Source organism: Cariama cristata, unplaced genomic scaffold, assembly GCF_000690535.1.
Source record: "Cariama cristata isolate BGI_N322 unplaced genomic scaffold, ASM69053v1 scaffold8242, whole genome shotgun sequence".
NCBI lineage: Eukaryota > Metazoa > Chordata > Aves > Cariamiformes > Cariamidae > Cariama > Cariama cristata.
The window spans coordinates 56729-71270 of NW_009602055.1; the positions used below are offsets into that span (position 1 = coordinate 56729).

Here is a 14542-nt window from a genome sequence, read left to right on the forward strand (position 1 = left end):
AGCAATACAGTTCAAATAGGGTTACATTTAAAGTTTGGTTAATTAGTAATCCTACCAGGAAGGATTTTCCCATATCTGCCACTTAATAAGCTGCCTTTGTAATATTAAAGCAATAGGGGCCAATTTCAAAAGAAAAATGGGATATCGTATCAGAGATGGCATTTCTACATAATAAGATCTCAGATTCATTTTGATTCATTTATAGCCTGAGAGCTCACTGGATAGTTTAGTGGCATTGGATTGGAATAAATGGTTTTGGGTCAGGAATTAATCCAGAAGGTCAAAACCAAAGTGCTTCCTCATATTACCTTTGTCTAGTTTTGAGTTTTGGTGTTTCTGAAGACCAGATGTTTGACACACATGAAGTCTTGGTAAGAAAATCCTCCCATGTCTTTCATTCTGTTTGCAAATGCTTTCTGGTTTTCGGCTATTATCTTACCCAGTCTACTAAATCCAATATACTCCTTGTATCTTATGCCTCACTTTTAATGCGAAAGCTTATTCCATTTGTTTGTTAGTCACTGCACTTCAGCCTCTCATTTGCAAAGCCACCTGGATTCATGTGCCATAGCTGTCACGTGCCTTGGCCCATCTGCTCCAACAGCAGCCACTTACTGCACTGCTCAGCAACCCTGTGCCATCCCTTCCATCTCAGAAGCACCTCCATCAATTCTCAGCATGCTCTTCACAGCTGGCTTCAGCCAAAGGACAAGGGGATTCTCCCACTCTCTTCTCCCTGCCTGCGGGGCTGAGCAGTGAACTGAATCAGCCTGCTGATCTAGCTGATGAATATAAGGATTAATTGATTTGTGGGGAAGGGGAAGAAACATTAGTTGTCAGTGGGGTAGATGGGTTGATCCTACTCACTACCATGAGGAACAGTAAAGTGACAGGGAAACTGCTCTTTCTGAAGGCAGCACAAACCTAACCTGGCTTATGACAATCATGAAACGAGTGACATTGTTAGTGACATTAATCCTGGAGAATCCACTCCCAATAGCGTATCCTCACAGTTCTCATCTTCTGCAAAAATGTTTTCCTGATTGGAAAGAAGTATTTACCAGTAGGATCCCAGTAGGACTGGATTTGACCTCTTAACTCACTGAAAATTAACGTACCTGACAAATGGTTTTCCCGCATCCATAGCAAACAAGCACCTTCCTGTTCCCAGCAGCACTCAGCTCTGGGATGTTGATTCATCTTCCACCCTCTTATTCTCCATTGCTGGAGAGAACATTGAATGCAATCCCAGGATTTTTTTTTTCTATTTATTTTATTGTTAACCACACTCAGTGGGGTTCATGGGGTTTTATTTTTTACAGAGAGGGATGGAAAAATTCTGCAAGCAGCTAGAATATCTAGTATCAATATTTAGGATGCGTATTACTTAAAACTGAGTCTAACAGCCGTTCCATGAGCTACAATACGTATCAGCGTGAATGCTGAAGAGCTACAGCAAAAGCTTGCCTTCACATGCAGCACTGCAGCAGAAGTAACCACGTGGAGTGCGATTCCAACAGATTCATTTCCAGAACCACCAACGGGGCACTGGTATCACAGATTTAAATAGGATCTATGCAGCTGTACCACGCAATACGAGAGCGCACACAAGGTACAGTACTAAATGGGGATGTAAAGCCCAAAACCATCTGTATTTGGTCTGTCTCTAGAAGAGCGGCTGATCATAAAGAATACTGCAAGGATTAATGGCACACTCTTGGGTAAAATTCTGCCCCAGTAGAGGTTACTGAAAAACTCCTATCAATTCCACTAAGGTCAGGTGTCCACCTCTACAGAGAAGCTTAGACAAAAACCTCTAAACCTGCAGATCGAGTGTATTCTCCAACGTGCACACACTTACAGGGACCAGAAGCTTCATGTGCAGCTCAAATTTCGGCACTGATTGAATTTGAAATGTTTCAGCAGGCAACTCCACAGCCAGATCCTGCCCTAACTCACGCGAATACTGGACTCCGTGAGTACTTCCACACATAAAAAAGGGTGGTGCCTAGCTTTCTTCACACCATTAATGCATTTGAATTATACATGTGTATATAGTCAGAGCCTTTTATTCAGCAGTATACTGGCTTTCCTTGCTTAACTATTTAAAATAAGAATGCAACTGAAGCCATTGTATTTCATTTGGAATAATTAATTTTTTTGACTGATCACATTGCTTGCTGTACCAAAAATAGCCAGAAATATAAGAACAGTATCAATTAATTTATGATAAAACAAAGTCATTAAAAAACCCTTAATATTGAGAAGGTGTCTGCTTTCAGGGGAGATCATAAGTACTAAAAAAGGCAATACAGTAGGTTTCATTCTAGGAGATCTGCTGAAGCCCTTTAAGGCTAGCATCCTCCTGAAGTCACTGACCTCAGTAATTCAGACAAATTATAAATTAAAATAAATTAAGATAAATAATAGATAACTAAGAGTTGATTATTGAGGACACTATTCCTGATTAATGCTCACATTTTTGTAATCATGTGTTTATGAAGTACTGTTTTTGATAAAAACCGCCTTTCAAAGTGAAAAGGCATGGAAAACACTTTGAATACATTTGAAAGTCCTGGATAGGTGGGCATGTTGAAAGAAAAAACACAGAAGTCCTTTCAGCAAGATAATTGCTATCTATCTGTTATAATCAAGTCAAATGAACACAAGGGCAGGTTTCTGATAAAGGGGAGACACATGAAAAAGCAGAATATGAAAAATCACCTGTGTAATATTGTAGCTACATTCATCTTTCTTGCTTCAAGATTTAATCTACTACAATGCTATTAGCCATGTGTCAGTCAGGAATATAAAGATGTTAATGATAAAATTTTATATGTGTCAAAATAAGAGCTCAGTTTAAATCTGCTTGTACAAATCTTAGATTAGGTTATCATTAATTATAAATGTAATAGCAATACACTTTTCTCTTTTTAAGCAAAAAACCAATTTCAGTCCAAGAGAATGAAATGATGTGAATTTTCCCTTAGCACAGCCATTAAACATGATCTTATTTGGTATTGCCTGCTAAGGAACACAATTTCAATCTCACACATTTTCATCCTCAGGTCCTAGTCATGCCACCAATTACATACATGTCTTACATTTAAGCACATGGAGGTTCAACTCCAGGGCTCTGCATCCCAGTGTGACAGCTCTCAGAAAAGGATCTGCATTTCATATGGCCACCATGAAAACATGTTTTTGGGTGATTTAGCCAACTCCTGAAGCCTCCATTACAAGTACCATGATTAGATATCATACCATAAATTCTTCAGTGTACTGCAGGAACAGGGCTGATAGCAGAGAAAAAGGAAGGTGGATGTTCCCTAACATACCTTGATATTTTCTTGGCTTCCAAGGACGGCTGTGTTTGCAATATTGCATTCATGAATTTAATTGAAGCTGAAGATCGGTACAATTCACAATATGGTGCTGGAACATAAACCCGCAGGGAGCAGAAAGCAGAAATAAAGTCTTAAACAGCTGAAGAGCACTACCTCTGTGCTCAGTGAAGAGCTTCATGCCCTTGAGAAGTAAGTGCTCAGCTGCAGTTAGCACTTTTCCCTGTACCTCGCCAGTCTCCAGCCCAGAGGATCGCTGTGCTCAGTACACTGTCACTGTAGTGGCCACAGACATGTCCTGGTCTTTAGCTTCTGGGATGCACCTTGAGACAGCTACATCTTAGTAGAAAACAGTGAGATACCAAGCCTCTGTTGGGAACCTGCAGTTTCCTTGTCAAATGAGATACCTCTTGTTACAGTCTCTTAATAGAAATGGTTCGTCACAGGGTGGATGTTACCGGAAGATACCAGAAGTGCAGGAGCTGAGCTTGTAAAAAACCCACCAAGTCTAACCACTGACATTGGTCAGGAGAGGTTCAAGGCAACCATGGTTACTGAAGGAATAAGCAAGAAGGTTTCAAACTTCTGCAGAGATTTGACAGAAGCTAAGAGTTAATAAGATGGACTATTGATGGGACTCCTTCTTGTAACCATGAGAGGACACGGGGAAATGAAGGAGGGTCATGGCTGCACAGGCATTCACACCCTCCCATGACTTCACGACTCCCATTTTCACTGCAGCATAATTGGCTACACCACTATTTCCTGGGCTCATGCACCCACACTGAGTCATTCTTGACGAAGCATGAGAGTGTTTCTCCATCAGATTCTGCCACTAGTTACTTTAAATACACTATTCATAAACTCCAGTACTAGTTAAAAATTAATTTACTGCCATTTAAACATAAAACTGCATGCACCTTGATCCAAGAACTGGGAAGTGCTCCTTAGTCTTGTAGTCTAGACACAGCTGAAATGACTGGCATCACATCTAAGCCATTTTACTTATACTAAAAACCGTGAAAGACATCTGGAATAATACGCTAAATGAATCAGCTGCATTGGCCAGCTGTTATGTTTTTTATGATCCATGCTCCTCCGGACTGTGGTCAAGACTACTTAGAGTTTTGAGTTTTGCCATAGGGTCAAGCCTCAACTATCTCTGTACTGATCTCACAACAAGTCCTGCTGACATCAGTGCCCCAGCGTCTGTTGTGCCCATGGGCTGGGCAAGGAACCGGTAAAGCCACAGCAAGATCCAGAACACTGCACCACCCAAAAGCAGGAAAGCTCTGAAACAAAGGAGAGGAGGAGGAGGGTAGAAGTGGAATTTGTGCTAGTTTCATTATTTGATATCATCTAAGTTGCACAGAGGTGCACTTCTGCACTGCTGTCGTGGAGCAGGTCTTGCGATGAGAAGAAAGGAAAACTGATAAGGGATGCATTTTGTTTTGTAGTGCTGCAAAACATACAGGTCTGTGGCTATGATGCTGCTGTTATTCTTACTTACCCAACTCTATCAAAAAGGACAAAGTCCAGAAACGTTTTAACCATATACTGACCCAGCTATGAAAATAAACACAAACAGGAACAGGAGCTGGTTTGCTGAGAAAGAGATCTTGCCAAGACCAAATGTTATAGTGAAGAGATCCAGGCAAAGATGATGTGGATGTTGCCAAAATTAACTGAGTGTGGAGGCAAACAGAGAAGATATGGAGAAATAATTTTGTTGGGCTGAATGGCAGGCGAGTTTCAGAAATCTGCCATTGATTACAGATGCATTACTGTCAGGCGCAAGGCTTATGTGAGTTTAGATTTATACCCCAGTTGCAATATCCAGTGAGTGACTCAGTTAATGATATCTCCTTTGTCCTGTGCTTCTCTAGATCAAGCAGTGCAGATAATTATGAATAATGATAATGATTTGGGTCTCAGAGCAAATTTGCACAGATAAGCACACACCTATGGGTGATGTGGCTTCATGCACAATAATTAAGCATGTACGCCATGGGAAGTGAAATAGAAAATGGGTAAAATCATTCCTTTGCAAGAAGATGTTTTTAGATTTTGGACCTGAAAAGTTGTACTGTGTGCCTATTGCAGGTAGCTGGCAGAATGATTTTAGAGTTCATAGACCTGAGAAAACAGAGGGTTTGCCTAAACAAGAGCAGAATGTGGTGCAGAAATAAACACAAAAGCTATCCCTCAGCACGCCTACACATCACGGAGCAGAGCGGTGGCATGCAGAGACGCCAGTGCCGCCTCTGAAACCTCTTGAGCTGTATCAGGACGTCGCTGTGCCTGGCTCCTAGACACCTGGCAGAGCCACCCCACACCTGGGCCTGGACCAGCCAACCGAAACCCCCTCAGCTCCCTCTGACCGGCAGCTCACTGCATGCTGTAGATGGGTCTTGGCAAATCTACTAAACGTCTTCAAACACGCTGCTCTAAATTGCCCTCAGTGTGGCTGCTTGCTCATAATTGAGAGTCGAAGTCGGTCCACTGAATTGTAGGAGGTAGATGCATGGTCCCACAGGGATCTATTCAAATTTCTTTTGTAAGGACAGCGTTTCACAACCTAACAAGGTTACTTTGAAAAACTTGCTTTTGTGAAAATGCCACTTATATTTTGCTTCTAGGATTAACATGGCAAGTAAGGCTTTCTCACACCCTCTGGCAGCTTCCAGAGGAAAAGTTCAGAGGCTTATCATTTCACCAGTTGCACTCTGTTCAAAGGAGAATTTTGTCATTTAATGTTTTTAAGGCATTTCAGTGGGCTGCCTATGTGGGAGCAGCAGCTGACGTCAGAGAAGACTGTCATTTAACAACAGGTATACGGGAGAAAACAGGCCTCTTCTACATCTCCAAACAAGGAAACGTTCAGCTTCAAGAGCTTCAGGATCTTTCCAGGCATCTTTGGAAAAAGCCAACATAGCTGGAATGTATCTCTACTAACTTTGAGCCTCGTTACCGACTCCTTGTACAGGTAATAGTTAATACACAGAGAGAGGCACTTCCAGAGGGTGATTTGGCTTTTGGTGACCTGAATAGCTTTATTGTCAGTGCCAATATCTTCAAGTTCATCAGTTCATTCTCTGTTAAGACTTTCTGGGCATGATTTAGCTTCAGATTAAGGCAGCTCCATTTGGATGTCTGTATGCAGGGGTCTACATGTCCATTATATCCACAAAATCTTGTCATTCGATTGGGAATTCAAGGGCTGGATTCATCTTTGCATCCAACTAGACTAAACCTCTGTCAAAGGCCCAGTACTTCGCACGCCTTAGAGCTCATCAGCAGTCCTTGCAGACTTTTAACTACAAAGCTTCTCGAGGTGTCTTGCAGCCCTTGCTCAACAGGTGCTTTAATCTGCAGCGCCCATTATCAGGGGTGAGCAGCTCTTTCGTAGCATTATCAAGCCTGAGCAGACCACAGTGTGCACTGCAGTGATGGTAGCATCATGTCAGTTCCAAAGCTGCTGTGGTCCAACAGCTTGGCTTGCTGTAGTCACGGGAAGATGCCCCCAAACGGCAATGTTCTTCTGTTCTCGGTCACTTGTTACGTACTACAATGGCTGCTGGAGAAGCATTAGTGCATGTACTGGCCTTACGGCACCGCCACCTGCACTGTTTTAATGGAACTTCTTCAGCCTATATTGTAATTTATATGAATGCTGTCCAGTCTTTAATGGACCAACCATCAAAATATCCCCGGGAAACAGGGAAGAACCACTGTCTCAACAACATAGACTGCAGTATGAAAAAAACGGAGCTTTCTGCTGGTTTCTATATCTAAGAAAAAATGGTCTCATTTACAGTAAAAAAAAGGATACACTGGCCAAAGAGACTTCTCTGAGGGGAGAATTTCTCTCCTCCCACTGCCTTGTGTTTGTAATCCCCTGGGTTTTGACACTGGTCTGCATAGAGTCCAGGTGAGCCCACCTTCCCCTTCCTCACCAGCTCTAAGGAGGTATCACACGAGAGCAAGCATGGTGGGACCATTAAACTGACTGCCAAAAGCAGCCCCCACAGGGAAGCGCTCCTCCTGCTTTTAGAGCAGGAAGAACAGAGTTCTCCAACTATTTAGGTTCTTTTGTGAAAACCCATCGCAGGTGGTCTAAGACTAAAATCTCCCATTTCCCATTACCCTAAAGGAGAAGCAGCAGTGTGGCTTCTTGCTAAGGAAGCGAGGTGGCCAGGACATGCATCTTAGTCTGCCACAGAAAGAAGAGGAGATGATACTGTGTTTTCTTTTATTTTCCGTGGCACAGCATCAGACTGCAAGGCAAACTGCCTAACGTTTCCTATAGGAATGCAATAGCTAACCTTTCATATTAGTTCCCATGGGCACTTTGAAAGACTCATTCTAGAAAGAAGTCACACATGTCTACTGAATAAAATCAAGGAAAATACAACTGGATTCTTTCACTTTTCTAGGAAGCATGTTTATTCAGTGTCTCAGAGATGGCTTTGAATGTTTTTTTGGTAAAACGAATCTAATTAGCTGCAGATTGAATCCTAGACCAACGACACAAATTACAGAATATGACAAGGAAACTTAAAACACCTTCAGGCGACAAGTACAAGCAGTTGACAGACTGAGGTCAATACAACATTTTGGCTATTTTAATTCTGCCTGTGAAACCACCCAACATCAAACAAGGCAGTGGCTGTAAAGGCCACTGTAACATCGAGCTGCTCTCTGTCATCACGGCTTAAAGGGAGATGGATCCTGCACTTAATAATTCCCAGGGGAAATGCCTCGTGAAGCGAGAACAGTGCTAAACTCTGCTTCCAGCTTCACTCTCAGTATAGCTGAGAGGAGAATTTGACCTTTGGTAACTTGATTAATACCTAATTAACAGATGACTTTGGACTTGAGATTGTTTGCTTATCCCTGTGTCTTGCTTTCCTCCCTGAGACCCAGCAGACACCACCTCTGCACACGCTGAAAGTGGGGGGCAAGTCCCCCCGTCTTGAGAGAGCAGTGGAGCTGCATATCCCTCGTCCACAGCCTGCCCCGATGGAGCAGCTGGTATCACCCTGGATGCAACATCTGAGTGTTTTTAAGAAGTGTTGCTCATGTTTTTGACATTTTACAAAGGTTATTCTGAAATTTCTGTTAAAACAATGTGGGACAGGTGCCTATGGAAAAATGCAGCATTGGCACTCAGAGCCCCATTGTAAAGCACCTTAAATTAAATGAAGCAGCACCGATACAACAAATTTCTACCAAAAAACCGTGACTTATCACAAGCATAACCTTCTGTTCTTTATGTAATTAAAACAGACTCCAAGTAGCACAAACATAAAAGATTACGCCTGTCTTACCTGGAATAGGTATAATGGGAATACTTTCATTGGGGACCACACGGGGGGAGCTGCTGTCCTCCACATAGAAATGGGCAGTCTGGAAACACTTTCTGTTAAAGGAAAAAGAAAAAAAAATAGATATAGGGTGTGAAAAACTGCCCTCTCAAAAAATAGTCAAAAACTTTTGCTCATGTTCTACTTCTTCATTTCTGTTCCATTTCTGCTCCATACTTTCAGACATGACAGTTTTAAAACATCAATGTGTGAAAACATATGTGCATTTTCTACAATTACAATCCTAATTCTGGATTCTAGCGTGCTCCAATTCATTGACATCTGACACCCACCCATCATAAATCCCTCTGTATATTATTGCTAAGTACTATTGAATACGAAATTATACTCACAAAAGTTAGTGGCTGCAAAACAAGTTTCAAATACATCATTCAGAAAGAAACTCTGCACACAAGAAACATATTCAACACACAGTTCAAGCCAATATGCACTTAAGACACTAGCATTTCTAGGGAAAATACACTTACTGGAAAAGTTTCTGCTGTGTAACAGCCAACAGACAGTAATACAGCATCTGTAACTGCTGCACATCATGATGTTCTGCTATGAAAGTTATCCTTCAAACATTACATTTTTTTGTTTGTTTATTTTTTAACACCAAAGCCATATAACCCTCATCCCATCCTCCTCCTGCAAACTTGTATTACATATGCTGCTACAGAAAAATGCAATAGATACTTAGCTTGGGCCCTAGGACTCCTCTCTGAAAAGGCCTATAAAGAATAGCAGAACTTAAATCTACCTGACTGTTTTTTACCTGTATTTAATGCAAAGCAGAGAGCACAAGCTGGTCATCACAGAAAAGGTACTGAGCAGAATAACATCAAGAGATCCGAGGAGACTCTGCATAGTGATGTTAACTGAGGCAGGGTTTTCCAACACCAGCGTCACTGCTTATTGCTGACTTAATGAGCTGCTTGAGGCTGGAACTGAATATTTAATGAGTCTTGCTTGGTGTGAACAGCTATTGTGGCAGGAGAAGGGTCTGCTCTCATCTGTCGGGGTGCTTAACAATAGCTTTCCGTTGCAGAAAGATCCCTCTCATTGCAGCCCTTAAAGAAATGCTCCTCAACACCTGGGCAAAGTTTACAGGCGGCCTTGTGAGCTGTGCCTTTTGTCAAGTTGCCGGTTCCCTTGCTGAAATGTATTTGCACGTAGTGGCTTATAAGTTTCTGCCTTGCAGTCTGCTGCTCTGTAATTCAGGCTTTGTGCTCTCCATTGAGAGCCCACTCTGCAGAGCTGCCTTTGCTGACTTCGTCGAAGTAATTTATGCTCCCTTTGTTTTCAACATCCATACACGCCAGAGAGCAAAAAAGTCACTGAAAATCAAACCACTCTTTCAGGCAAAATCAGAACCTAAAATAATCATGGATGCCTGCTTTCTATGCATTTGTACTTTCTACTGCACAGTCACAGTGCTTCATAATGTAAGCACATGCTATGGCAGCACAAGTACAACTTAAGACAATACAGAAGCAGGAGAGAGCCGATTTCACAGTATGGAGTAATTGTCTCAGAGCAGCTTTCTATTTTCAAGCACGATGTCTTGCATTGTGCTGAATTTATTTATTTAGTGAGCATGCTTTTGTTAAGAAACACCATAAGGTGAGTTCACACACGAGGATGCAAGACGTGCAATAGTCTCACAGCATTTAAAAACATCGGTTGAACTCCCCCTACCCTACTTGCTCCCTGTTCTCATTTTTTTTGGCAGCCTTTATTTTGGACAATGCACACCCTGGGGGCACGCAGTAGAATAAATCAGTCACACATAAAGAAGAAACTATGAATATGAAACAGGCAAAATGTTCCTGATTTTGATGTAAAAAAAATTCCCTTGAGTCAATACTACAAAAATCCTTCAACGGCTTCTCCTGGTAATGAAGGCCTTAAGAAGGTGTTTGATAAAAAGATAGACCTTTCAGCAGGGATTTTACAGGATTTTTTTAAGCTGATGATACTTAAGAAAAACAATTATTTTTTGTTAATTTGTTATTTTATACTCCAAGAGGCTCTGATAGGCTAGCATTATGGTTTTTTATGCAGCCATAAGATATCTTTTTCTTAATAGCCTCAAAACATGTAATTGTGTTGGATTATCACATTGTGTGATATGTGAGGCCCACGATGGCGACAGCTGAATACCCAGTCCAGCATACCTCTCCTCAGCACAATGTTGGAATAACAATGTATTAAATGAATATTTCACATCGTAAAGTTTGCTACAATCATTAATGTCATTAATATTTCTGTATTTTATCCTGGAAGACATTCTGTAGATGTTCTGAAAAGGCAGTCACGATGGAATTTGACTAAAAGTTTTCTCAAGTCACAAACATCACACTAAAACACATTATTGTCTTATGTATATACATACATACATACCACAACATGTTCATTACCTTACAATACTGGGGATACTGGCAGGTTAGGTGAAGACATGCCTCTCAAACTCTTTTTTTTTTTTTTTTCATTTGCTCATAATTGCTGCAAATATTCCTACTGTACCCTCTACAGGAGATCTCGCTGTGCACAGGCCATCACATCCCTCTCCTGGTGACTCCCTCCATGCCTCAGGGGCTCCCAGTGACACCAGAAGGCAGTACCGATGGGACTATGCAGGCTCAAACTTAAGAGCAGGATAAAGAGGATCAATCTTTAAAAGAGCTTTTACGAAGGGTTTCAAAAACTTGCTGGATGAATTTTCCAGCAAGTTCTTCTTACTGGGTTTGTTTCCTACTCTTGCATCTCTCCTCTGTGCCACTCCAGGAGGGAGCACGCATCTCGGGGCACCATGCAGATGCCTCCAGGCCCCCAGTTTGGATAACGTCCATTTTTCAGCCTGGGACTGACTGACTGAGGAAACACCTGGGCCCAGGAAGAGCCTTTTGCAAACTCATGTTCAGTTTGTAGTAACACATACTGGTAGTTGGGATCAAGCCTAGAGAGGCATTTCAGACAGTTTAGTATCCGCCATTTCCCCCAGCTGAGGATGCTTTTTTCTGTCCCCTGGCATTTCCCCTTCCCTCAGTATACAAACCTTAAGTGGCAGCAGTTGCTAAGGCTACAAGAGGCTGCAGTAAATCTGTGTGCGTATACGGGTTGGATAAAGGAAAAGGATGAGAGCAGAAAATTGCTTGTTTCAAGTCACTGGAGAAGCAGCCATGGAGAGAGGTGGGAGTGGACGCAGGGCTAGACAAGATGCAAGTCTACAACTGTTTTCACATGAGCACTTCAGCCTGTAACTTTTAACCCCAGCGTGTGTACATGTGCAGGTGTTTGCACTTTGTGTGCCCCTTTGCTCAGGAAACCAACACCATAATCAGAAAAAAATAACAGATTTTTTTTCTGATAGAAGTAGTCTTTAGTGAATGAGAAATTGGGATTTGTCAATGGCATAAATGATTATTAAAATCTTAACAACTGAAACACTAATTTTAGAATAATTCTTGCATTTCTGCAGCACTGGTTGAGGAAAAACAAATTACAGCCTTGATTTCACTTCCAGGGGATTTCAGAGAGCCCACATCTTTTCTCCAAAATACCAAAGAGTCTGTTGTCTCTGAAATACGCCTGTGTGCAGTGAAGCACACCGTTTTCTCTAGCCCCATATGTTTTTTTGGCTCCCTTTCCCTGGGGTACAATAACTGTGTGAGATTGTGGTGATCAGACACACAGTTGTCACATATGGACCAAAATGCAGAAAGTAAACCACTGCGAGATTAGCATCTCCCTGGAGAAGAAGCATAGGCAGGGTCTGGAATGCAAAGACGACGTGAGGGAGAGCATCCCCCTGCCCAGAATCTTTTTGCAGAGATACCGGCAGTGAGTTATTAAAGCAAACAAATAGGATGCAAACTCCAGAGCAGCAGCACCTTATTATCAAGCTGAAAGCATAAAAATATGCCAAGAGATGGTCCTGATTAGCTGGGTTAAATGCTTGTTCCGTCTCTGCTGAGCAAAACACCAGATTAGCTTCCGTAGAAGAAGAGATGCCTCCTGAGATTTTGACACTCAGAACAGGTTTCCGTGGTTATTAGTTAATAAACCTCAAGCAGCTTCTCCTTTATACTCATCTAAAAGCAAGAGGGAGAACCTGATCACATAATGGCCTGAAAGCATGGATGCATTTTATTTTCGCGAAGAAGACAGCGCCTTAGTGCTTAGTTAATACTGCCTGCAATACAAACATACAGCGCACACTGCAGTCGATGGGAGTGCTGGGAATAGCTCTGAGGGCAGTGTTTGGCCTTTACTCCTCTGCACTCCGTCTAGCGTGGGCAGCATCCCCTGATCTGTGATGACAGGCGAGGGATCTGCGCTGCTCCGGACCAGCTGAGGCAGGGAGAGAAGGAGCAAGGGATTACTGTGGAGGGGCAAGTGATTGCCTCTACTCCGGCTGGCTGAAACCCGCAGGACAGTGGCTGAACGCAGGAAAGATCAAAGGGGAATGCTTTGCTTTCTGGGACACCCAAGAGCCATGTCCTGCCTCACACGCTGAAGTGACCGGCACATTCATTGCTCCCGTGTTCACTGGGGATCTACTCCTTCTTCCAGGCGTTTCTGTTGGCTGAAGCAGCATGTATTCCCTCCCCAAGGCTAGCTAGATTTATACTATTTTATTTCTGTAATAGCATCTAGGAGATCTAGGCTCCTGGTTTCTTGCAACTACTCTCTTCTTGGGTCATTACCTCCTAAAGCATGACCAATTTGGGAGCAGATGGCTTGAAAGGGTCCTGGAGGCCTATTCAGTACCATCAGAGCAGGGCAAACCTTGTCCTCTGGGTATCCGTCCTCCAGAAATGGCCTCCCACAGACAGGAGCTCTGCAGAATGTACATTTATTAACAAAGAGGCTAATAGTCCCTGAAGCCACCCTACTTTCACACACAGTCCCTAGCTGGTAGGCAGAACAGGCAAGATTGAACAGGAGTCAAACCAGGATCTGTAACGGACCTCTAAACCAGGCTGCACAGGACATGGCTTAGTCTTTATCAAATGTAACCTGGATACAGGCATTCATTCACCGTGCTCCTCCATCATGCGGGTGGGTGTCTGCAAATAACTCCCAAACAAGGATCCAAAGACAGGAAACGATCCCTTTCACTACCTCCGCACATTCATTCTCACTTTCAATAGAAGAAAAGATGCTTCAGATTCTCGTTGAACTGTTTTGCATGTTTTCCAGGAGACACAATTAAGATTGGTTTCTGCTGGCACCAAAACCAAGAGTATGTATGCAGTCAAGTGTACTAGTAACACACGGCTCTGCACTTTAAACTAGCTTCACTATTCCTTGGCAAGCATTTGTCACTGTCAGAATTGGCAATGACTCCTCAGAAAAGAGCCGCAGACTACGGAACAACAGAAGCGCTGCAAATCACGACCATGTCACCAGCAGAGCAGTGGATGGGAGCCTGGACAACAGCTGTCTGCAGTCTGCACTGCTCTAGCTGGGGTCATCAGTCACTGATTTTTATGAGCAATAAAACTGACTCAAGCGTTAAGAAGAAAAAGAGAAGAGAAAACCACACGAAAAAAGCTGATCTTATGAATATGAATAAGTGACCAGCATGGAGCAGTGATATTACGTTCATTGTATCAGAGGGGCATCTGCATTTTACTCTTTTTTGGCTAGAAAATGCCTTACATTGCCCCAATTTTCTACAACTATTTTCCTTCCCAGGTCTTAATGCTTAACGATCAGAATTCAAAAGCCAAGTTATAAAAGAACCTATGCTACGCTGGAGTGGTAAGGCAGTGAAGGCTGACCGTACTTGAGCTAGGGAGGATATACAAAGCAGGAATACAT

At 42.5% G+C, this 14542-nt stretch overlaps 1 protein-coding gene across 1 annotated transcript in view; it reads right to left on the reverse strand.

Annotated features, from left to right (window-relative positions):
• LOC104157282 (receptor-type tyrosine-protein phosphatase gamma) overlaps window positions 1–14542 on the reverse strand; it is a 67691-nt gene that overhangs the window by 31644 nt on the left and 21505 nt on the right. The window contains exon 2 of the mRNA XM_009694567.1: window positions 8675–8766. Within this exon, the coding sequence (XP_009692869.1) occupies window positions 8675–8766 (92 nt within the window). The remainder of the gene's footprint in view (window positions 1–8674; window positions 8767–14542) is intronic.